This window comes from Dermacentor silvarum, chromosome 3 (assembly GCF_013339745.2).
Source record: "Dermacentor silvarum isolate Dsil-2018 chromosome 3, BIME_Dsil_1.4, whole genome shotgun sequence".
NCBI lineage: Eukaryota > Metazoa > Arthropoda > Arachnida > Ixodida > Ixodidae > Dermacentor > Dermacentor silvarum.
In genome coordinates this window covers 161550218-161576649 of record NC_051156.1, presented here as the reverse complement: position 1 = coordinate 161576649, position 26432 = coordinate 161550218, and the positions used below count along the sequence as shown (strand labels likewise).

General features: G+C 45.2%; 1 protein-coding gene across 1 annotated transcript in view; it reads right to left on the bottom strand.

The window, feature by feature from the left end:
- The window catches only part of LOC119444971 (Na(+)/H(+) exchange regulatory cofactor NHE-RF1-like), a 50940-nt gene that overhangs the window by 10626 nt on the left and 13882 nt on the right, over positions 1–26432 (bottom strand). Inside the window, exons 2-4 of the mRNA XM_049663777.1 lie at positions 26085–26256; positions 23670–23840; positions 18618–18836 (exon numbers count right to left, since the gene is read on the bottom strand). Coding sequence (XP_049519734.1) covers positions 18618–18836; positions 23670–23840; positions 26085–26165 — 471 coding nt within the window. The 5' untranslated portion in view covers positions 26166–26256. The remainder of the gene's footprint in view (positions 1–18617; positions 18837–23669; positions 23841–26084; positions 26257–26432) is intronic.

Below are 26432 nucleotides of genomic sequence, written 5' to 3'. Positions count from 1 at the left end.
CAAAATGCCAAGTGACAAGAGGCACGATTTTGAATGTAAAAATCTGGAGATGGTGGTAGTTTGCTATTGCTTCCACAATCTTCACAGTGATTCTAAGACTACGTTCCGCATGCTCTCCGAACAGATTTTTTCAAACATGTGCACTTCAAATGGGCGCAAGTGTATTTGGCAGTGTTGGGGCCCGTATTAACAAAAACCTTCTTAAGGCATCCTCTCTTGTATCGCCTGTACAATTCAGATGTCATTGTATATGATAAAATTGCCAGAGTTGTACATAAGAGTCGTAATGCAAAAACATGTTAATTTCTTAATAGATCGTAGTCTCTCTTGCATTTCTTATTTGTCTGTTTTTGGTGTATCTTAATTTAATTGCGTAAGGCAGACATAAAGTAGCGCTTTTTTAACCAGTAGTCCCAGCTTTCAAGTGTTCTTTTTCATGCCTGTTTCACTACATGAGACGCTCGAGTACAGTGGCCATCGAACATGAATATGAGCAGTCTGCTTGTTGAATTAAGCCAATTGATCGTCATTAGTCCAGCAGTTTTATGGGACAATTGCACGGCTATGTCCAGCTGTTGGCGCATTTGTGCCATTATAAACAATAGCATTTCTTGTTTTCCTGTCGTAGATGCAAGTCGCGCACGTCTTCGTTTGAAATTATATGCATTTATGTAAAAATTTATTGAGCCTTTATTTACGACGTTGGAGGCCTAAAACGTTCTTTTGCCTGCCTATTTTTGGCGCCTAAAAAGCGCTTTTTTAATGCCTAAAGATCCGGCCTCTAGTTATCAGACGCACCGCCGGACCGAAGCGCGCACTCCGCGGTCCTCTCCTGTCCGGCCGTGCCATTCGTGCATTCGTGCTTGCGCGCAGTGGATTCTTTTTGCGTTTTCATGCATGCAGTCGCGTTCATTATTACAATCAAGCAAGCATGTGCCCAAATTGTATTAAAAAACAATTCCACTCACAACACAACAGTTCTTTCGACTCACTTTATTGTGTTCGTTTGCGAAAACCAGAAATGGAGCAGACAGTGCAACACACTATAGAATGCGACCAAACGGGGATGGTGTTTCATGTACGCACATGTAAAAAACATTTATTGTAATTGCTCTAATGGCCAATGCACAGAATAGCTTCTCACGGTCACGGCCTGCTTCTCGCTCGGTCCATAAAATCCACCTCCGTGAAGTGTGCCGAGCATATTCTGCGGTTGTTGACCTTGTCTCTGGGCAAACCCATTAGGTCCATCCTTCCAGCGTAGGTTAAAAACGCTTCCATCCTGAAGAACAGTGAAGATCATAAATTATAACATCGCAGTTGGAACATACAAAACTGAGCTCGTTTCGCGTCGTGGCAGAGTACTAGTTGCGATATGTCAACCTTAATTCTCAGAAACGCATTTTTAAACGATGGCGACCAATTAGCTAGAAATAAGTGCAAAGCGCACACCTTCACACGTGTTCCTTGCGATACGCACAGGTGGTACTACATTTATAAAGAAACTTTATTTTCGCTGCTTGTTGACATAAGGATTTACTGCATCGTTGTGGTGTGAAATCAGCTAGCTGCTGGCTCACCACCGGACAGCCATGCATGTACGACTGCGCACAATTACTATCACAAATAAAAACCGGGAAGTAAACTGCAAAGTGCTCACCTGTTGTCTTTAGGGATGCCGTAGAATTTCACGTCGCATGGCTCACTTCGTCTTGATGTGTTCGCACACCATTGAACCACACACGAACAGCGACAGCTGCGAGACATTGAGGGGAAAAGCCGACAAACGTGCAACGGTATACAACGGTATACACTGGTGTAGCAGTGTGGTACACATGGACCACACTGCTAGCGCGGAAGGCGAAAACCGCGAAACTGACCGCATAATGCCAGAAAAAAAATTGCTGCCGTTTTGGCCGTTATCAGCACGGCCAACGACGAGCGCGGGCCGCGCCAGCCGCGCCGCCGATAGTTGAAGGCGAGAGAGAAACGACAAAGCTGAGAGAGAGTTGACAAGAAAAAAAAAAGTAAAAGTGATTTTGGTTTCGCATCCATCTCATGGATGGCGCTGCAATTCGCGTGGACATAGGGAGCCTACATGGAAGCGCAGTTTCAGCGCTTGCATGAAGGCTCCCTACGTGGACAAAAAACCTACGGAGTTTCCGAGGAGTGACTCAGCCGTCTCAACACGATTCCGAAAGAACAACAACCCAACCCGTGCCGGAAGCTTATATGCCGGCCACGTGCCGACGGCGCACAGGTGGCCACTTCCGTCGCGTACGCTCAAAATGACGCTCAAAATCAAGTCCTGCCTGGCACGCGCGCTGGCTGCGCGTCTTTCCTTTCTAGACGCGTAGGACGAGCGCGCACGGCATCGCAGACGCGTGACGCGTAGCCAGGCGTGCGCAATAAGCCACGTGTGGTCCGGCCTTAAGTTTTCCTATGAGACGCGTAAGATACGACAGGCTTCAGTGCAGTCGCAGCTGTCCCCTGCTTCTAGCAAGGAAATGCTCGCAACACCGCCTTACCAGTTTGTGGGCACGTACACTCTGACTGACGTCATAGCTTCTGCCCAGGAAATGCGCTCTACTTAACCTTTGAGCATTGACGGCTTAGCAGCCTCATGTCGACGGCGTCGTATTCAAACGCGGCGCTCGCTCGCCTGCACGCGAAAAAGCCTCGGATGTGTTTCACCACTGAAGAGGACCTCTGCATACTGCGAGAGGTTTCAGCAACAAGGCCGTTTACGATTTGAAGTGGAGAATCGCGATCGGGAGCCCGAAGCGAGCGCTTGGCTGTGAGCTGACGCTAACTCCAACCTTGTTCGACATGTGGCGCAGCAAAGCGCTCAGTTCAACCGAGCGAGGGATCGCTGAGCTAAAACTGTTCCTTTCGTGCGGCGCTTCGCTGCCATCTCCGCTCGCCTGCTCGTTCCGCTGGCCCGTAAACCAGCTGAGCTATAACTCTCTAATAAAGAGCTATAGCTCAGTGGGTTTACGGGCCAGCGGAACGAGCTGCCCGTCTAGGCTCCTCTGACCTCCTTGAAGCCCTTGGGTTCAGGGATAGCGGGGGAAAAGTAAACATCTCCGCTATGCGGATTAGTAAGAGGCGGTTGGAGGTTTGGTGGCAGAAAAGTGGGGAGACCTGGAACAACGGAAACGTACAGAAACAGAGTTCCCAGTAATGGTTTAAAAAGTTTGATGCTTGCAATTTTTGGTACATTCTTAGCACGGTAACGTTTATGTTAACCTATAATTGCCAGTAACTTATAGCATAAAGGGAAAACAAGGGGAATGCGGGAGATGGCGATTCAAGGCGATGAGTAACACGAGAACAAGGTGAGGGCAGGAGCCAGAAGAAGACAAGTCCACTTGTCGAAACGTTGGCTCCTGCCCTCACCATGTTCTCGTGTTACTCATCGCCTTATAGCATAAAGGTTACTCGGTGACTAAAAAAACTTGATCTTTGTGTTTTCGTGAATTTCCGTCGCGGCTAGAGGTTACATGTGCCGAAGCGTATATTTTAAAGGTTACTGCAACGCCAAATGTCTTGTAACCTTTAGATTGTCACCTCTAAAGGAGTTGCCATTCGTGGCTTAGGGGACCTACTGTATGGATTGGAAGTTTACATATTATTGTGTCGTATTGCGATCCTGATGCGGTGTGTTTAGCCGGGACTAACCTATACGATATGTTGTGCAGCCGAGGGAATGAGGCTGGTTGAACTAAATTAATATTTTATTGATACCAGTAGGGTTCTTCGGTTTCGCAATGTAAAAAAAAATTAATTTGCACGAGCGTAGGCTGAAGATCAGAAAGCAGCAATTCATTCGTCACTGATCTCTACTGCATACGTGCCATTTTAATTTAAAAGGAAGCCACAGAAACAGTGAACATACATCGGAGAATATTGTGGCAAACGATGTTTTGGCATGAATTATCACTACGGTTCAATGTGATGGAAAGCCCCCCGCTACCGATACAGGCATTTTAGGCTGTGGTATAAAACATAGACTTGTGTACCTGCACAAAACCTAAAAGCAGATGCATTATGGTGATTGAACATATATTGTACCCAATATTCTTTTTTTTCCCTTGTGTATCAATGCTCCCTATATTCGCGTTTGTTTTATATTCTCCTGAAACGCGACACCCACTAACAGCGGGCGCACACTGAAGGCCGCACGTGGGCGCACGCTAGAGTACTTTAAACCTCGACGACCGACAGAATCAAAGCGTAGAGCAGGTCGGATAACTAATCTGCAGGGCGAGAAAGATGCTTCGTAATCAGACTTACTTGCACACTGCAACTGAATCTTTTTCCACCGCGCTTTCTTTTTCTTATTTTCTCTTTTTTTCTATTTTGATGTATAAGAGACAGTGGTTCCTAAATTACAGAAAATGTTGGGTTCATTAGAGAATGCCAGACACGCACCCATTTCGCCCGCTCACTAACACGCGAGAAAGACGCCGCTACATTCACATGACAGCGGGCGACAGCCGCTCCAGTAAGGTCTCGTAGAGAGATGAACGTGCGCTCACGGTGGGAGGCCAAAATGGCGGCCGGCCAAATGAGCAGGGAGAAAACATACAAATACAAACGAACAGCAACATCCTGAAAGATTAGAATATTAGCATCTTGATATATATATATGTTCCTGTGACACTTTGACGGAACTGTAGTTTATTATCTTTAGTTGCGCTAGATGCGGGGCGTAATCAAACGCGATTCAGCTTCAGCCACACATACGCGCCGTCATATCTCATCTGCATTGCGCAGCTCTCGCGATGCATGCCGGGAAGAGTATCGCCAGTGTTGTCGTTTTTAATAGGGTTGCCAGATTGGGCTATTAATAGCCAAATTGGGCTACTTCTTATGCGGGTTGGCGTCGAAAATTCTGAGTTGGCTACATGGCTATATTTGGGCTATTTTTGTCTTAAGAACTTCGGAGTCCCGAGGACCCCGTCAACACTGACAAAACTCGGGAACGCCGGTTTATGAAAACCCAAAGCTCATTGCTGCTGCAAAGATGTGTAGGTAATCGCGAAGGCTGCGTGTTTAGGCAATGTCGGCGCTGGGAGGATGGAGTTAAGTCATGGCTGCCATGTTTTCACGTCATTCCAGCGCTAAGCTCTCCTCTTCTTGTTTTGGTTTCGGCGCCATTTGCTGCCGGTTCACGCGTGGTTCAGTAAGAAAAACGGTGGGGCTGACAGCTGTCGATTGCGCGTTCCGTGTCAGCTGGGCAGCTATACTGCAAACTATTATGTGGACTGACATAACAGCTCAATTATTCGCACGTATGTCGTGGCGCGTTATTTTCGCCCGTGGTCCTTCAATGTTTATCAAGGGTTCCTCGAAGCCTATTGCTTGGTTTTCCCGCAAATCATCGCGCTATTGATTTACCCAGTGACATTACGAGAGAATACGAGTCGCTTTCAACGAGAAACGCGACGGTTTTTTATGTACGAAGCTCAGCGAAGCGCAGTAGTCTCTACTTACGATCAAGACGAACTATTCTACTCTAGTTGGGGTCTGCATGTTCGCGACAGCACTGCATGAACATTGGTAACATCTGATGGGGAAAGCTCATAATCATTGTAATTCCTCTTTGTTCGTCTTACTACTCAATATATTGTACTTTGCTCACGCGTATTTTCTAGATGTGATGACGAAAAGAACTGCGTTCGATATACATAATAGGTGCTTGTGGTACTCCTACGTCCATATTTTATTTTTGCACACATCGCATTAGTGGTAGGGCAAAGCTCTTGCCAGTTTGTAATGGTATACACAGTGTTCTACTGACTTCATATTCTGATTTATAGTGCTTGAATTTGTTAGACAAAGGGGCTTACTTTGTATTTAACTTCATGACAGCCGTGCGCGACCCATAAAATCAATTTTGTAGGTTCCGTAGCGGAATTACATATCTTTTTTTTAAGTCATACTGAAAGTAAGGTACACAGCCCCCCTCGGAAATATGACAACACACGCATTCGTGCCTGCATTCACAGAAACTTACGTACACGTTTTCATATTGCACGAATCTTGCGACTGAATCCCTGTTTAAATATTGCGCAGTTCAAGTCTTTTATACAAATACCACCAGGATTATTGTCAGTACCATAACCTGCATGAAAAATAAAATATAAACTTTTATTTACTTCTTCTGTTGTGGGCCAGCAGATCGTTCTGTTTGTTTCCACTCAAAAGCGAATTCTAGTTACAACTGCCTCTTCTTCGCACGAGGAAAAGGCGTGAAGGTTTCAAGTTTTCTCCAGAGTCCAGTGTGCCTCCAAGGGGGTGCATTTGTTGACTCAGTGTCGAACTGCTTCTGAGTAAAAAATTACAAAAATGAGAGAAAGAAAGAGAGCGGCAGAGAAATAACATGTTTGTTTTATGAATCAAGCTTAGGCAAGGCATCCCTATTCCATAATGCCTTGAACTCGGGCCGCCTCTTGGGCACTCCATCGTGAACATCCGAAGCTGATCCTCGAGGTTGGAGCTGGCAATATTTTGGCCGACTCTTATAGAAAAATGCCACGGGTAAAGCGAGGTATGAACTAAAGTTAGCTTGCAACATGGCTCAATAAATACCATTAACGTCATGACAAAATCGGAACAAAAATCAGTCGGCTTATTGTACGAATTAGTGGTGTCCAAATCCACGGCTGAGTGGCAGCTCTCACTAGAATTATTTACGCAGACCTTGAGACTAGTGTTGTGCTGGTTGCATGCGGCGAAAGAAATTTTGGAGACGGAAATACACGGTAAGATTTAAACACCATCTACACCACCTACAAGACACCTTCAGAACATCATCAAACGTTTTGGGTATGTTTTTGGCTACTTGTCACTCGTGATAAATTTGGATCTGGCTATTGTTGGGCTACATTTTGAAATTATTTCGCTATTTTTTGTTGGGGCCATCTGGCAACCCTAGTTATTTCATCGCTTTACCCACGTTTTTACGCTCTCCAATTTGGTGGCGGGCGCTTACCAAGTGTGTTGTGTGTCTGAGTCACTCGTGACGGGTGGCACAGCCAAAATGACTCCTAAAGGTGCGCGCGCCGCTGAAAAGAAGCCATGACGCCCGGCGTGGAGCACGGACATGTTTGGCGTGCTGCTTGGCCGCTTCGACGAGACGCATTGACGATGGCCAATGGTAAAAGTTCTTCGCTTACCTGAGAGTGGTGATCATCGTTTGTGTTGTGATTGCTGTAATGAATGCCGTAGACAGCAATAAATGTGACCTAGGTAAGCAATGCTTCCTGTTCAACTATTTATTTGCTGGTGTGTGTCTGTCGTATATTTCACCGTCAATTCATGCTCATGCTCGCATCCTTCAGTTTTATTGAAGTGAACTACTTGCTCGCTTCATAAACACTGTTTCTTAAATATTTTTTATCACTATCAGTCCCCGTGTGGGTTATTCTTAAATCTCAAGTTTATGTTGCACTTTTGTACGGACGCACAACATTGACCTTATGCACGGAACTGGTGTTTTGTGCTGATATTCAGTTTGTAATCACTTGATATTCCGTTTTGACTGTTAAACTGTCACATTATTGCGGTGTTGTCTTTTGTATTTGGAGAGGAGTACGAACTGACTTGAGAATTAATTTTCGTTCAGTTTTTTCATCTTAAATTTTTATTGTTACCGACATTTCCTAGACAGAAGAGTATATTTACTTTAGGCGTGTTTATTTATTTGTTCTGTGGTAGTTTTTCATCTGTTTGTGGTTTATTTATGTCTCTTTCATTACATGTTAATAGCTGTTGCTTGCAGGGCGACGCTAACACATAACTATGAGATTGTAAGATTACTTTTCTGTCGTTGTAGGCTCCAATACACATCAAGGAAATCTGAAAATTAGCAACTGACATACTAACAGCAAAGAGACATGATTGTGCTCGAAACAGGGATGAGATCGGCCTCCTCGTGGAAGCCTAAAACTTATATGTATTTGTATTTGAACATATTGTACACGAACCTTCAACTTTTCTTTCTTTTTTTTTCCCCATTCCTCGTGATGCTGTAGAAATTTGTGATGCCACGCAGCGCTGTACTCATAGGTTTTTTCATTACTGCTTCATGGCCGTGGAGAAGAAAACAGACCAAGGCAAAATGTTATTTTGCTTGTGAAGGGAAAACTTTGAGTTACCTTGTTTTGTATATGCAAATAAAGTAAACATGACATTTTCCCTAAGTGTTTTGTGTCAGCTTTCCTTCTCACAGCTGCTACTCACATCATTTCCACAATGTGGGTGCTGCCGTCTCATACCTCTATAATTTTTTTCGATAGAAGAAATGTTGCATGCAGAAGTGCGTATTCATTCTGAAATGTGCCGCCTTTTCAGTTGTGCTTTCCACTTGTGCAAAATATAATTATTAGAAATCTCATTATCTTGTGATTACGACATCATACTTTTTTACAAAAAACTTTTACCATGGTCCGCAGCAAAGAAAAATGTTACGGGACGAACCTTTATACAATGCATTCACCAGTATACAAAAGCAACATACTGTGTATTTTATCAATTATTTTGTGTTTTGCACATTTAATCCAAAATTACCAATTATGTGCCAGCTTATTTCAAAAGGTACAGCTGTTTTGCTGCATTGTGCATTCTATACTCATTCCTGCAAGCTGCCTTGTGTAAATGACCTGCGCTGTAAAATAGCAAGGTGGCAAAGGTTTATACGTTGTTAACCAGTCTGTCCATGAATATTAAAAAAAGATAATTTGAGACGAAATGTTGATTTCTGCTGAACAAGTTTTATAGTCATCGCAACAGAATTTCAATAATAATCTTTAGTACGAATGGCGCCAATGTTTGACTGATTAGCATGTCGTGGTTAACGGCAGAGCTGGTGAATCAGCACTCCATATCCGGTTGCTGGAGCATTCTGCCACAAAATAGTCTCAAAGACACATACTGGGAACATGCCATAAAATTCATTGCTGTTCCAGTTGAGATATCCACAGAATTTTGCAGCAAACATGCCATAAAATGGATTGCTGTTCCAACTGAGGTATTTACAGAATTTTGCTGCAGGTTGTGCAGAAAGAATAACTGAAACAGCAACGCACTTCATTGCAGATTCAATTCCTCGAAATTGGTGCCAGGCACAGTGATGGCAAATTGGTATGCTTTCAGTACCGGCTGCCTTCAATATGCAACTACATTTCCCCAAAGAAATGAAAAAGCTAATTAGTAAAATTTTGTTCCCAAATGTATTGAGTATCGCGCAAATGCTGTCTGTCGCCGCTATGAAGTTTTCACAGCAATAAAATGTCTTTTTGTCTTAAGACCTGAATATTTTTTAGTTTTAGACAATGAGTCATGTCTAAGAAATTAGGGCATAACCCCTGCGGCCATATTTAGGAACCTTTTTTCCTGTAATCTTTCGTATAGGCATCAAGTCTTGTACGTTTTCACCCGCACGTCCTTCTGCGCACGCAAATGAATTTTGTGCATTGCTCCTTCGGCCATCCATTGAACTTAACTGCAGGGCACTAGCGTAACTCACGGAGCAGCGTATTCAGAAAAAGTGTATTTCGGAAGATCTGCCGAAGTTCAACAACTTTCCGTTAGCTACGCCGAAAGGATATTTTTTCCGATAACATAAGCTTTTACGGCGCTTAGTCGTAATTTGCCTGCTGAGGTATAGCAGTGATTTAACCTTGACCAAAGCTCAAATATAACGCAGCAGAGAAGTTATGACTAAGTGCCTTAAATGCCTATACTTTTCAGGAGAGCATCCTCCTGACGTTGGTAACCGAAAGTTGTAGGAATTCGGCCGATCATTTGAAGTAGAATTTTTATGAAGTTCTGTTCAGTGAGTTACGCTAGTGCATTGCGGTGAAGTTTGGTGGTTGGCCGACGAATCAATGTCCTAAATTCATGTACATGCGCAGGGCGCACGTGTGAAACCTTGCAAGACTCTATGCCTATACGAAAGGTTACATACAAAAAGGGTACGTGTGCCTATACTAAAGGTTACTATATTGTAACCTTTAGTATAAGTACACGTAGCCTTTTATTTTATAGGTTACAAGTTTGTGAGAGTATGCCCTTCATTAAAGGTTACTTAAATAAACGCTACTATGTAACTTTTTTGTAGGTGCACAAATTTGTGAGAAATTACCCCTTTAGTAAACGTTACCGTGCTAAGAGTGTAGTTGTGTGTTCTCTCAAAAATAAAGGTAGGACATTAGGCAAAGAAATAACAAGAGCTTGGTGGCACAACCCACCACCCCGTTTCAAAGGGGACGCTCATAGCATCCGTCCGTCCGTCCGTCCGTACATCCATCCATAACTCAGTATGCAGTTAACAGCTTAACAGCAAGTATGCGACCATACCGGTCGCATACTTGCTGCTAAGCTTCCTAGTTCTTTTCCTCCACTGTGAGTCAATGTTTTGCCTGTACAAATACCTGAACACTACTTTCTTCCATATTTCCATCTACTTTCTTACAGATTCCTCAGTCGTTCTTGAAAATCAGTTTTGCTCTGAGCCTCCCTTACTTCAAAATTGGTCCAGCCCATATCACCCTGCGCAGCTTCATTAGAAGCCTTCCCGTGAGCGCCCAATGCGAGACGTCCCATTGACCTTTGGTTGCCATTGAGTCCTGATTGTACCCCTTACTTCAAGCAAAGAACCGCATTTCCAAATGTTGGCCCTCGAACCATTACACCTTTCCACATACCCTGGAGCACCTCATACCTATTGTTTTTCCATATTGCTCTGTACTTCATTATGGCTGCATTTTCCTTCCCTTTTGCTATATTGTTTTTTTCTGTGTCTCCGGGTATCTATCGCCTTCGTTTATCCATACACCCAGGTATTTGTGTTCTTTTGCCCGAGGTAGGCCTTGCCCTAGCTGTATCAACAGTGTCTGTTCCCTGTTTTCATTGAATACCATAAAACCTGATTTTTAACGCTCAATTTTATTCCTAAATTCTCACATTTTTCTCCACAGATATTGGACAGACATTTCATGTCACTTTGCTTGTTGCAAGCAACACAATGTCTTCCGCATAAAATAAACCTAGAAGCTGCTGCTCAACTATTGTGCGGGATTGTTTTTATGAGAGGTTTAACCCCAATATTGATTCCTTCTAGCGCCCTTTCCATCTTTACCAAGTACATCATAAACAGCAGCGGGAATAAAGGGCAACCCTGTCTTAGTCCCTTGTTTATATTAACTTTATCCTCGCTCCTCATTCCTTCTCATTCAACGCAAACGGTATTTTCTCGGTAAATCTCCCTCAATAGCTGTATACAGTCGTTGCCAATACTTTCCCCTTCCACAATATCCCATAAAATGTTGCGGTCTACGTTGTCATACGCTCCGGTAATGTCTAAAAAAAGCCACATATAGCGGTCTCTTTTCTTCTCAGCATATGTCAAATACAATGAGTAAGGACAAATAAGTTATTATCCAGACGCCTACCGATTCTGAAGCCATTCTGAAATTCTCCCATATGCCATTATTCTCTGCCCGTGCTTGCAGCTTCAATTAATCGCTTGCATTGCTAACCTGTACATTACCGATGTAATGGTCAGCAGTCTATACGAGTTAATTATACCTTTTTCCCCCTTACCTTTATAAACTAAATTCATTTTACTTTGTCGCCAATTGGCTGGTATTCGCCTTTCTTGTAAGCATTTTTCTACTGCTTTCAACCGAGCTTCCGTACTTATTGGTCCTAGCTCATTATACAGCCTAACGGGAACCTCGTCTAAATCTGTGGCTGTGCGTTTAGGAATTTTCTTTTCAGCTTTCTTCCAGTTGAAGTTACTCAGCACCAACTCCCTTTTCGTTTGGTTCTCGTTCATTCTCTTTTTCTCCTCAGAGACCACCTCGCGATTGCCCTGAAATGACTCGGCTGTTATTTTTTGACCATAATTTATTGCCGAATCCCCTTCCAGTTTGTCTCCATCTTTGTCAAGGATATGTTGTTGTACGGTTCTCGACTTCCTGCCTAATAAGTAAATGTATTTCCACAATATTCTGGGTGCTGCCTTCTTTTTTATCACGTATTTCTGACAACCAACGTTCACTTTCACGTTCAATCATTGTTTGAACTAATATTTGAACAATGGTTTTTTTCCCGTGCTATATTTCACATTTCCTGTCTGTTTCATCCTGGAGCAACTCTGCATTTTTTGTCTGCCTGTGTTCTCGTGATGCTTTCTTTCGTTCGTCGATCGCCTCCCGTATCTCCCTGAGCGCTTTGCTGCGCCACCTGTCGAACAAGGTTGGAGTTAGCGTCAGCTCGCGGCTAAGCGCTCGCTTCAAGTGGCCCAGGTGGTCCAAATTATTGGACCACCTCGGGTTCTTTAACATGAACCTAAATGTAAGTACACGGGTGTTTTCGCATTTCACCCCCATTGAAATGCGGCCTCCGGGGCTGGGATTTGATCCCGCGACCTCGTGCTTAGCATCCCAACATCATAATGTTGTAGTCCACAAGGCAGCGCGGTCGCTCATGCCGTGTTCTGAATGGCATCAAATGTTTCCAGAATTTTTTCGGGCTGCCCTGTCTTGCGGAATATGAGCCTTGACTTCATTTTATTGTCACGTTCATGTTAAAGCAGCTACTAATTAAGACAGACACACAAAACTACTTACTACATCAACCTTTTCACACAACATGAAATCACTGAACTCACTGCGAAGATTAGTCACTTGATAAGCTAAGTTTGCTTTCAGATAAAATGCAGGTACTGGCCAGCTGTTTGTGTTATGCTATGCACTTTGCTTCATTTTCTAAAAATATAGCTGTGCATTAGCTAGCTAGGTTGTTACTACATAACACGCAGCCCATGCCCAAATCACTCAAATAACCCGAGTAGAGCTTACAATAGTTCATTTATCCTGTGCGAGCTTATTTTTTACATAGCAGAAAGATTCAAAATGAAACACGCATGTCTGTTGCTGACAGCATCAAACGGTCTCGAGTCGATCGCCCTTGTTTTCTGTCATGGCTGAGAAACGAAGCATGCTTGTCAAGGTACTGATTCATTTTTTTTTCACTTTCGTAATGCGTCGCACAGTGTTTATGTGCTGACTATGGTATGTCTAAGTAGAAAAGGGGCAACAAATTGGCAACCCAGGCCAGCAAGAAAGAATGTAATTTGATTTCACTTGGCATCAGGTGTCTTATCAGCAATGTAAATTATTTGCTTTTATACAAATATTCTCCTTGATAACGTCTGATGAGTATATATCTGCATAAGGCGAGTGCTATACATACTTGCTGCATTTATGCCAGTCATAAGGAATTGTACACTGACTGCTTAACCTTCACTTCCTTGCTGCATCAAGTTAACCGCTTATGCACAACATCTTTACACACGGTAAGAGCTTCATTCAATGCTGAGCATATTATTTATTTTTCTTCTTCAGTTAAGGTTTCATTTTTTTCGAAAGTTTACAAACAGCAAGCATCCAATTTCTAAAAGGCATCGTTTATGCCACGCTTCGTCTTTGGTGGTTTTATGTATTTAAAAAAGGTAAAAAGCGCGAACAAGCAAATGCAAGCAAACAAGAAAGCTGTACTTAAGCCCCACAAGCGTGCTGAGTTTTGTGTGTACCTGTGCAGTGCATAAATTGCGAAAACATTTTATTTATATGCAATTTTTCATACAGTGCCAATGAGCTGCCACCGTACCTTTAAGATAGCATAACTCAATGTTACTTCCGACGATACAGTTATGTATTACAATGCTAGAAAGGACATAAATTCTGGTTGAAAGTATGACGCCAAGTTGAAAGCAGGACTTGTTTTTGAAAGCCTTAGTGAACTGCTACCTTTTGCCGAATTACTTTCATCATTCAGTGATGGACATTTTTGCAGCGAAAATTATGTGCCTGCAAAGCCTCTTTCAAAAGATACAGCGACACTTTAAACCAAGCCAGTGTCTGTGACACGGAAACTGATACCAATTTGATTTACGTTTGATGTGTAACATAAAGAATGCCTTGTAAGGCCCTTCCAACTTCATCTCTCGTTATACAAGGAGCCTCTGTATCCGATTCATCACTACTTCGAATGAAAGTAGCTTAGTTGCTCTGGGTACTGTACAGTATAGAATTTTTCCGCTGCTTTTACTATGTCATCGAAATTGCTGATGATATTGTCTTGCTTACCTTTTAGTACATACATCTTGCCTTGTCCAACGCCCAGTTTTCTTCTTACTGATTTCATACTGCGTGCATATATTACGGCTTCCTCAATCTTTCCTACATTAAAATTCTGAATGTCCTTTATTTCTGCTGGTTGATCAGTTTTGACACTTCAGCGAATCCTATCTGCTCTCTTGAGTTTGACACACTTTATTATATCCTTTGTTACTTGCGGGAGTTTACCTACTGGTTGCATTGATGCCTTACCTCTCACATCAATTGCTGCCTCTGAGATCAGCCTAGTTGTGATTTCATTCATCACCTCTATGTTATCTTCATCTTTCTGTTCTAAAGTTGCATATTTGTTTGCGAGTCCCAGCCTGAATTGGTCTGCTTTTTCTCTTACTGCGTCTAGGTTACCTGTTTCGTCTTGAATAATTTTACTCGTTCTCTCTTCAAATTGAGGGAAATCATAGACCTCACTAATCTATGGTCACTGCACTTTACCGTACCTACACTTCTACATCAAGCACTATGCTGGGATCGGCAGAGTATGAAATCTATTTCATTTCTTGTTTATCCATTAGGGCTCTCTAGGTCCACTTCTTGTTGCTGCGCTTCCTGAAGAAGGTATTCATTATTTGGAGCCCATTCCTTACCGCGAATTCTACCAGAATCTCTCCTCTAGTGTTCCTAGAATAGATGCCATAGTTGCCAATTGATTGTGACTGCCAACAACTACCGCAGTTGCCAACAACTTTCGCATTCAAGTCGCCCGCGACTACCAGATACTGAGTCTGCACCTTTCTCATCGTTAATTCAAAATCTTCATAAAACTGTTCCATTTCTTCATCATCGTGACTGCAGTTTCTGGCATAGCTAGGCTTGTACTACCTTTATTCTATACATCCTCTCCTGCTTCTTTACGACGACTTCCACCCTCTCATTAATGTTGTGGAATTCATCAATTATGTACCTAATTATGTAAATAATTATGTAATATGTACTTAAGGATTAGAAATCCTACCTCGCATTTTCACTTAACTGGAAGACCTCTGTAGCAGAGGGCGTGGTCGTTAGTCATGACATGACCAATGTAAAGACATGACCCGGGAAAAACCGGCTGGAGAAGATGCAACAACAATCTATTAATTAAGAAACGGAGGATATATCACGCTTGAAAAGCTTGCGGTCCTTTACACGCAATGTCTCAAGACGTCAAATGTACCAGAGAACTGGAAGAATGCCAAAATTATACTAAACCATAAGAAGGGAGACGTTAGAGAATTGAAAAATTAAAGACCCATTAGCATGGGGCAGAAACCTGGAGGTTAACAAAGACGCTCAAGAACAAATTAAGGACCACACAAAGAGCGATGGATAGAAAAATGTTAGGTCTAACGTTAAAGGACAGGAAGCGAGCAGTGTAAATCAGGGAACAAACGGGGACAGCCGATATTCTCATTGACATTAAGAGAAAAAACTGGAGCTGGGCAGGCCATGTAATGCGTAGTATGGATAACCGCTGCAACATTAGAGTTACAGAATGGGTACCAAGAGAAGGGAAGCGCAATAGAGGACGGCAGAAAACTAGGTGGGGTGATGAAGTTAGGAAATTTTCAGGCGCAAGTTGGAATCAGCTAGCGCAAGAGAGGGGTAATTGGAGATCGCAGGGAGAGGCCTTCGTCCTGCAGTGGACATAAATATAGGCTGATGATAAAAAATGCTCTGATTGTGTGGCATTTCCCTAACATTAATATTATGTTCAAGAAAGTAGTAAGCCTTCAAAAGCTTTACAGCTTGCTTCCACCTGTGATAAACAAACTCTCAAAAGGCGGGTGCACAACCTTTAAAACATGTTGTTTTCCAGTATCCTGGTGTTCTGTGGTTTAAATACATAGCGAATTGCCTTTCTTCGGCTGTATTTTATACTTAGGTTTATAATTTATGCTAGTAGCTATATTATGGGAAATATCAGACAGGCGAAGGTGAGGGAAAAAGTTTCTTGGGAATCAATGGTGTGTGCGCGAAGGACCCGATCAGAGAATTATTTAGGAAGTCTTGAAAATTGGTAATTGATGTGAAAATTGTCTGTTGTTTTCTGAAATGCGTCTCTGCACTGGAGGGAAACAATTATATATCTTGGCACTCTGTAAGAAATTGTCTTCCCTTGAATAAGTACTTCAATACTACGAGTTCGCAAAGGGCAACCAAATACACCTTTTAGAGCACTCCGATCCTCAAGTTAGTAGTATCTGACGCTCTCTGTCATTTTATTAATGTCGAGAAAGACAGACTTGGCATGTTGAAACCCGCTACAATAGAACATGGCTTCTACACAGTGAAAACTATACTTACAATGCTGCTGCAATTCTATTACAATTATGTTACAAGCTGCTCAATGTGAAGGCCTCTCGCTACAATTTTGATGCCTCAAAACAACCTAGAAAAACAAATGAGATGCTCCTTGGCAAGACGAGGCAAACTGAAAACTCAGGAAGAGGCAAGCTACCAATTTGGTGAGTTTTTGCTATTTTAAATGTTTTGTGAGCGCTACAGGCATTTCAATTCTTTTTGCTGATTTTCTCAGAACCCACTTTTTTATGTTTCTTTCATAGACGAACTAGCATAACTGTGTTTCTAACAAAGTTTTTTTCAATTATACCTTGCGCTCCTATTTCTTAGATAATGGCTGTGCAATGAGCCTCCAAAAATAATATTCTATGGCAGCATTTGATGCGGCTTTTGACATGAAATGACATGGTCGTGCACGTGTTAGCAAAACGATTGCATAGGCGTTGGATATCTTGAAGACAGACCCCGCGGGCACCGAACGTGAGCGCAAAAGCTGATGTTCATATCTTGTGCACTGTTTCTTACAAATGTAAAAAAAACTGTTGTGGCAGGCGTACATTCATTAATCCAACGTGTTTTTAATGTCTACAAGAGCATACAGATCACTAAGGTATTGTTTCAAGCTCAGTTTACAGCTAGCTGTTTTAGGCTATACATGGACGGTTTAAGACAAAATGATCAAGCAACAGTGCGCCGCCGCCTAGGAGCGAGTACAGTGCCTTGAATAAGTATATTCTAGGCACTATAGAGCGAGCATCAGCGCTCGTCTGAGCTTTGTCCTATAGTTGCGTTCCATTTTCCTCCAACCAGCGTGACCCGACGCGTTGGCTTGTCGGCGCACGCCGACGGGTTCCGACGTGTGCCAGTGGTTGGCGCTTTAGCGAAATCTGTGTAATGCCCGTCATTCCCATGTTGCCTGAGCAGCTATGCCTGTGCGTCGAAGCACTCTCTAGGCATCACAGCCCGATGCTTCACTCATCGCTGAGGCGGCGGTGTGCAATGTTCGTTAGTTTAAATGCGTAAGCATTTCTTTACCTTCGCATCGAAGAAACCCGACCGTCTTCTGTGGTCGCCTTGTGCAGTAGCCGACCCCTTCGAACCGCTTCCTAGTCGGCCCGTCACGCAAGACGGTCGCTTTAAAGATATGGCCCGCAGCAGCGAGTAAATTGACTTTAGGGTCGGCCACAAGAAATCCAGTCACCCCTTTTGGGTCAAAACTCCAACAGTAGGCAGTGGGAGGTGTGGCTAGCCAGCACAGTCAGGGAGGACCAGTTGGCCCTTCTCGACCAAGCCCGGCATGCCGTGATCGCCAGTGGGACCCTAGACGGAGGGACCCACCCACTGCCATCTGGTGCTGCCTCTCGCTTCAAGGCAAACTAAGCGGTGAGAACAGCGCACACGAAGCTATCAGCACTCTGCGCACTCTGTCCCCATTGCAGATTCCTTTCAAGATATATGGCCCGCGCCATACGCAGCCGTCGCCGGGGTACGTTTGTTCACATTTGATAATGGTTCGCATCTAGAGAAGCCAGCGCCATCGACCACGTCTACCTACGAGGTCTACTAAACGTGACACTGTTCAATTACGCCACGTACTGCAGCACGCATAGGTCAGTGCTCATCTTCCACGAAGCAGCGGCATCATCCAAACACGCCATCATATGATATGAGTGGATTTTGCTGCTATCGCCTCTTCTTCGTCGCCTCATGCTGGTCTAAGTTATTATTTGGTGTTGCAACCGCGCTTCTTCATTTCACGTTTCTTCCACGGCGTTTCTCGCAATTATACCGAACACAGCAGCATAAGACGACGAGACAGCTGATGGTTAGTAGCAAATAATTACGCATCGTTTAGATAAACAGGAAGTTCTGCGTGTAATGTTTTTTTTATATTTATTTATAGTACGTTTGTTGGGCGCTGCGTTAAGTGCGTGCGTTGCTTTTTACAGCTAATGATTACGATACGGTCCTTAATCACAATTTTCAACTAGTGCTCTTCGCACTATAATAACAATGCCCGAGCATATACGGCAAGGCTGTTCATACAGTATAGAGTGTTGAGTTGTAATTATAGTGTTCGTTTATCGTGTGTTGCCAAGAGAAGGCCCGGGTGCTGCTCACCACTGGCTTGTGCTCGCGGGCAGTGGTCGGACGCGGCATCTCGGCGGGCGCTGTTTTGCGCACCAATCTGGGCGACTTTCTGCTCGGAACCTCATGGCGTTTCCTAAACTCCTGGTCCGTCTCAAGGTCGATGACCAGCAGCTCCACCTTGGTCGGGTCCTCTTTGATGTGGCCGAGTACGTCCTGGTACGTCTTGCCATCCACCGAAGTGCCGTTGACCTACGTTCCACGCGCCCATTTTGGAAATATTCTCGGAACTGTGGGCATAACTCTCATGCGAAGGAGGATGGTCAAACTCGATCTAACTGCAGAATAACGCTCAGGGGGAACCAAATAGGCCTCCTCAAATAGCAAGCACGTCAGTTGGTCCGGAAACTACATCCGGGACCAGTGCTAGACTGAGAACCCTACGCGTCAGGCCTGCTGGTGAAGCATAGGCAACGAACAACTACTGTAACAACGTGTCAATATGCATTGATCTGAAGCAGCTAAAGCAGCATCTATATGTTGTTACGGTGAGGATATATACCTATGTCCCCATCCCCGCGCTTCGTAGTGGGTCGCGTAGCTCCCTTTGACAGGAACCCTCCGCGTCAGGTGTGATGGCGAAACATAGTGGAAAGAAGGGCAGACACTACAGAATCGAATGGGTAAATGATATAATAGTGCAGATTGGAAGAAAATATATGAGAGGAAAAAAGAAACAATTAACCGATGATTAGGATACTCCCTAATGAGAAATTTGAGCACAGCTCCATACGTGTTTTCATTTCGCGATACATTTGCTGACGCGCGCAATCTGACTCGTGTGACCACCTGAGCTAACGAGGAGGTCAGAAGATGGCAACGAGAGACTGTGGACATCTGCTAGCGTCCTGGTCAACTGAGACGTTAGATCGAGTTTACTGGTGGAGCGGTTGTGGTTTCATTCAATGACCAAGAATAATTTTTCGGTTGCGCGGTTTTTTTCTATAACGCAGCTCAAGGTCGTGTTCACACTGGGGAATCCGGCGTCTACAGCGAACGGAATTCTCCTGCCGCCGAAATTTGCGCCGTTCACACTAGAGCACTGCACGGGCTCGGCCTTACCCGAAAGCCCGGGCCGGCTAGAACAGTTCTTTCACGGGCTTGGGCCGGGCTCGGCGTGTGCTTTTTGACCCGGGCCTGGGCTGGGCTCGGGCTTTCTGGTGGTGTGCATGTAACGTGCAGCGAGTTATTCTCGGGCGTCTCAACTCTGAAAAACATTATTTTTCGGTCTCGGACCGGGTTCGGGCCGGTTTCGAGTCGGGCTCGGGCCGGGCTCGCGCCTAAGGTAAAGGGCTGGCGGGCCGGGCCGGGCGGGTAACGTAGATTATTTTCGGGCCCGGGCCGGGCCCGGGTCTTGCCATAAAAGTTTTTATCGGGCTCTGGCGGGCCGCCTAACGTAAAAACGGGCCCGGGCTGAAAAAATCGGCACGTGAAGTGCTCTAGTTCACACTGCTCTAACAAAGCGCCGCCGGAACACGATACAGCGCCATCTGCGGTGTAAAGCGCTAACCTCCAAACAAGCGCGGGATATACCGGATGTGCCCGCAGCCTCGAAACTGCGCAGTTATCTCCGCTTGCGTAGAGTTCGCGTGGTTTTATTTCGCGCCTCATCGCTGCAAGCGACGACAATGAACGCTGAGCAAGAAGAGGTAGTACTGCTAGGCTTGTTGGCAAGCAGCTTTCTGGCGATGCATGACGCGCAGAAGCATTCGCAGAAGAGACGACGCCAGCGGCGGTGGTAGGTTCGTCCTGCTTTGCAAGAGCGCGAAAAGCTTAGTCACGCCATCAAACTACTAACCCTTCTGCGAGATCGCGACATGGGGTACTACCGAGAGTAAGTTGAGATGTATTGTTTTTCGGGACAACATCTAAGTTTCGGACCAATTCAACCAGCATTTCCGACGTCGCGACAGACTTCGATGACTGCGACAACGCGCGCGCGTCCGACTCGGCCGCCATCTTTGAAGTTCTTACTCGCGCTCCGATTGGCCCGCGGTAAGGGAATGCGGCGGCAGCTGCCGCAAAAATCGGTCCAAGACCGATCGGCGCGGAAAAGGCTATTCCAGCGGATCTCGCCGCCGCCGAACTGGGTTCCGCGCCTCTCCAGACGCCGAATGTCTTCAGTGTGAACGCGCCCTTAGGCGAGCGTCCCTCGTAACCGAGCGAACGACCACAGCGAAGGATGAAAGAGCGAAACCGGAGTGCAGCGGGGGATGAAAGACGGCGATCGCGGAAATTGCACTAGGAGGAAACGAGTTAGGAGGGTGCAGCGGAACCGTAAGGCGGAAAGCGGAGGAGGAGGGTATGGCGAAAGCGTGAGAAGAAAAGCGTAGTGCCGCACAAGACGGGCTCGGCGGCGGCGATGGCTACGCGATGGCGCCAGAGTTCCGCGCGTCGTCTGTTCGCCGATGACCCCACTGATGCCTGAACTCTAAACTGCGGAGCCCTTGAGTGTTGCCTCGCCGTAGCAGACGGTCCAAAAGCTAAATGAAGTTCAATGAGGGACCTTTACTCTCCCGACTTCTCCGTGCACAGCTAATCAAATCTAGCTACAGATCTACACGACCAGATAAGGCACACGCCCTTTACATCGGCACCCTCGTATCGGCAATGAAAGTTCGACCACGATGACAAAAAGAAAGTCGCTTGCTAAAAAATCCCGCGTTTGTAGGTGATCCAACTTTGAAACCTTCTTTGCGCAGTGTCGAAGATTAGACGAACCTAGTCGTATAGCGTCGTTCGTGCTAAGACTAGCGGTAGTCCTTCGTGCTGTTATCGCACGGTCGCACGATATTGGGACGCGTATTTCGTTTTATTGCGATAGCAATTATGGGCGCGATCTTGTACGTGTTTCAAAATGTAACGGAGGCGGTCCGTTCCATCGAGCCGCACACGATTGGTCACTTTGAACCATGACGATCAAATTGACCAATCGTGTGCGGCTCGATGGAACGGACTGCCTCCGTTCCATTTTGGAACGCGTACAAGATCGCGCCCTCTATGAACACTCCAACCGGATTTTTGCCGTTGGCGTCGCCGTCGTCGTCACCATCGCCGTCGCCGTGAGGTTCCGTATAAAGTCCAAGGGCGATAAAATCGTCGCCGCACGCCATATGCGCGAGTGAAAACGCTATCCCTACTCCGAAACTACTATCCCTACTCCGAATAGTTCTCTAGTAATTTGCTATCGCAATTGATGCTTCGCTTTTCGGGCGAAGCTGCGACATTTGTTTGTAAAGGCACATCGACGTGCGAGATCTGCGCCACCTTTGCCCGACGCTCGTGCGCTTGAGTGATTTGCGAGATAAAAATCTGGGGACTCTGCTAAGGAAGGACTCGCTTTGCTCTGTTCGTCCCTAGCCGATGTAAATGCGCCATACGCGAGAACTGACGCTAGGCTTCTGTTCAAACAGGACCACAGTGGCCTATGCAGAATCCGTAACGGGGAAGCATACAAAAGAACAAATTCTCAATAGCAACGTGCCATTGTTCATTCGTCTGGGGCAGCTAAAGCGGCATCTACCTAAGCCCCCAAACCCGCGCTTCGCGTCGGATCGCTTCGATCGCCTTGGGAGGAACCGTACGTGTCAGGCCTGCTGGCGAAGCACAGTTAACGAACAGCTACTGTAACAACGTGTCTTTATTCATTCATCTGGAGCAGCTAAAGCGGCATATATCTATGTCCCTATCCCCGTGCGTCTTGCGTGGTCGCGTAGCTCCCCTTGACAGGAACCCTCCATGTCATGTGTGATGGCGAAACATAGGGGAAAGAATAAGAGGTAGGGAGAATCGAATGAAGTGAATTTTATAATAGTGTAGATTGGGAAGAAATATAGGGGGAATAAATGTAGGCAGCTTGCACTATAGTGGTGCAAGGCTGGAGTAAACAGCGGAGCTGGGATCGACCTAGCTTCTTAAGGTTTTACTAGGTTTTGCTATGTTTTGCTAGGAAATTATAAGTGCTGCACGGTATTCCGAATCGGCTCGCCGCCGACGCGCAGATACTCGCTTGGCAGCGTGACGCGCTTCAAGATGAGCGGCTTCTTGAGATGTCGAGATCAATTCTTTGGTCGTCCCATGTCAGGGCTACATGTACTCGCCACAGAGTCAACGAGATCTCTGCCGCCGTCACGGCGTCTCCGAGCTTTATCTCCCCAGTGACGTCACGGCCAAGCTATGCTGTAGCAAATAATTTCATTCGAAATGACGGGGTCATTTCGGCGGTGGCGCTGAGCCTCTCCTCGGACACCTCGTTTAGCAGCAGCGGCAGACGAAGCATTTATGCCGGTTGCATCGCTCATCGTTCAGAAAGAAAGCGTGAACAAGGGAACGCGTGGCTCGCGCGGAGCGCATGCTCTAGCGGCGGCGCAGGTGAACCAGCGCATGCGCAGTGGGTCCCAATCCCACGCCAGCTCTTTGTTTCCGCGCTCTCCGCATGCCTGGTCGCTGCCGGCACTCCGCTTTCCTCCTCATGTTTCCGCTGCAACTCCGTCCCAGCCTTTCTCCTCGCACTCCCTTCACTCTCGCCGTCTTTCATCCCCCGCTGCGTTCCGCGTTCGCTCTTTCATCCTGTGCTCGTTCGCTCGGTTACGCCGAGGACGCCGAAGGACACTGACCGCAGGAACGGGCGTCTAAGAGCTGCGCTCTAAAAATATATCGCTCTCTGTGCTGCCTTGAACTAGCGTCGCTTTCTTTTCAGTTGCACACGGCGTCATTGTCCTTTTACAGGTGCCTTCGTGTGCTGCCACGGTAAATGTGTTTACCGCAACGTTGGCTACGATCCACGGTGATCCACGGTTGAAAACTACTGATTAAGAGCTCTCATTTTCTCGATAGTGATGTTACATTGTTTCATGTCAGGGTTACCTTCTAAAGCTATCAAAGCTAAAACTAGGTATTTAGAAAGAACGAACTACAGAAAGCTTCAATAAAAGTACCACTATCTGGCGACGTATAAACGCCTTGCCTAACTGCAATATTCCTTACATACAAAAAGAAAAAGGATAAATTACACGTGGCTCCCACCTCAATGAGCCTGTCGTCGTTCCGCAAGCCGCCCAGATCTGCGGGGCTCTTGATGTCGACTTTGGTGATGACGAATCCGTGGCCCTTCTCGGCGGATTTTACCTCGAAACCGTAGCCTTTGAAGTTCGCCCATTTGTGAAGACTGCAGAGGCGAAGCCCGCGAACAGCTTCCTGTATGCGCATAATAGGAGAACAGTAAGAGTAGGTAGAAAATAATTCGTCCAAAGCGAAAAAAAAATAACGTTATCCTGATCCAACGCGCGTTTTAAATCGCTCTGAGGCGAAGCTTTCGTGAAGTGGTTCTGTCCATTTCATTCATGAATCTCTGGCGTAAAGGAAACTGACGCGCGTGCAAGTGGTCTCGCGCACCCGTATGGAAATCATCACCCATACACAGCGATCATCTGAAAGACGTAGTTGGCGTTGGCACAATAGAAGTATTGTTAAGAGTAGCATTTTGAATTTGTTTCCATTATTATATGTGCGCTTTATCAGTTTTTCTAGTGTACTAACATAGGAGGTTCCGCCTGCGGTCTGTAACCTTGGGACCTCCTTCTGCGTATTTACCTGCATTGTATTCTCTTATTTTACCACTATTAAATATTTATTTATTTATTTATTTATTTATTTATTTATTTATTTATTTATTTATTTATTTATTTATTTATTTATTTATTTATTTATTTATTTATTTATTGGTCCATCCTATTGTGGGAAAAGGTTTGAGAAAGTAGCAATAGAAAGGTTACAAATTTTAATAAATAAATTGGGCTCTTGACGGCGTATATTTGTTGCAATGAGGATATTTACGTATAACTTTTTTTTCTGCCCTGAGTAATTTGATAGAAAACAAGGCGAGTAGCCTGGACACCTATGAAGGTATTGAAGATGGTATATAGCGATGTTCTGCGTACGAGTTATTCCGTAAGACAGCACCAGCAGCACCCAGCCAGCAACCACGCTAAGGAAAATACGGGAAAGTTCGCAAAGAAAGCTACACTTTGAAAGACGAAAGCAATTGTAAAACTGATGTGATCGAAGTATATGGTCAATAACAAGCACATAAGAAAAAAATATAGGCAATAAAAACGTTTCCGTGCTTTTTCAGTAATATAAATGTTCTGCAATCATCATCTGGCTTGACGAGAATACTTTTTGTTCGCCCGTTACTGGCGGTTGGCCCGCCCTTAGGTGTCTCGGTGCCTGTGGTGGTTTGATGCTGAGCACTATAGGTCACAAGTCCGACTCCCGACCATGGCGGCCACGTTCTTGTGGGAACGGAATGCTATGATATTCGCGTATACACATTTATTTACTCGAACGTTAAGACCAAAACCAAGACCTCTTTCATAGACACTTGCTCCCTCACGTATGCTAAACCCCATCAATCAATTATACTCTCACCGCGTCGCATAATTACAAAAGACGCCGAACGGAACCGCGCTCTACGAAGCTGCTCATTCTACAATGAATGAAGGCACGTGAGAAATTAACGGCCTGTTTGCAACAGGCTTCTGCTGCCGGAGTTTCTATCACTTGCTGGCGCTCCGAGCTCTTAAAAGCACAAGTGCATTCGCTGCTCATATGCAGAGGTTCATGCAACGAATAGCGTGAGAAATCCTTAAAGGAAGTACAGTGATGCAGCCGGAGAGCAACGTCGCATATCAAGAGCTATAGAGATTGTCCGGTGCTTTAATCTTACCCTGTAAGAAATCCCAATAGTCAGTTTTTACAGATCTCAATATAAATGCTTGACCAACAGCTTGAAGCCATCGAATGGACACAGAAACCGCACTATCCACAGGGTCACTTGTCTTTGTGCTCTCGAGGACAACCGTGAGTCACGAACAAGCCTAAACAAACGCCTTGGCGAAAGACACTGTTGCGTGTGCCATCGCGCATTTTCAACACAAGAGACGCCAAATAGCGCACAGCTTTGCCACACATCCACACCGCCACCTCTGAACGCCAAACGCACATGCATTTTATTTTATTTTTATATTTTATTTCGTCTTGGTACTTAGCCATTGCTTCCAATTTTAGAGACAGAACTATTATGATCTGTAGGCTTTCGCGCATTCTAGTTTATTATTTCATGCCTACACAGTAAAAAAAATTGCAGGCGTCCTATTGGGTGTCTTTTGTTAAATCCATGTATCAGCAAGCGTCCTATTGGGTGCAAGAACTTTAATGTCACTCTGAATTCTTCCGTACGAGTCAGGCCCAATAGCGTCTCTCCGTGAGCGCTCACAACTAGATTCAGATTTCAAAGTTAAACTCGTTAGCGTCGCAGGTTCCTAAGGATGGCCGAATCTCGGGCGACAGATGTTAAAAACGTGGTGTCCCTTTAATACGCCCCTTATGTGGTGTATGGCAACGCTGAACGTGAAATATGGTTGCGAAGCCTGCACTTACAGTTGACGTCAGTGTTTCGGAAGGCGTGCCCGTTATTGGCGGGCGATTGGTGACCTGCTTTCCCTTGCGCGAGGCCGCCATAACGCCGCTTCGCAGAAAAAGACCAGTCCTTTCCAAAACGCGTGCTTTAGTCCAACCTGGCGAGGCACGCCTCGGTGTTCCCGTGGAATTGCTGAAAGGGCCGCGCACATCACAAGAAATGTCAAACCTAGCAGATCTAGCAGCACGCGTAACCCTGGCCGCTTAAACACTCGGAAATGCTTAGCGTGTGATTACCTTCTGTGCTCTTTTTATTTATTTATTTATTTATTTATTTATTTATTTATTTATTTATTATTGCGATAGAAA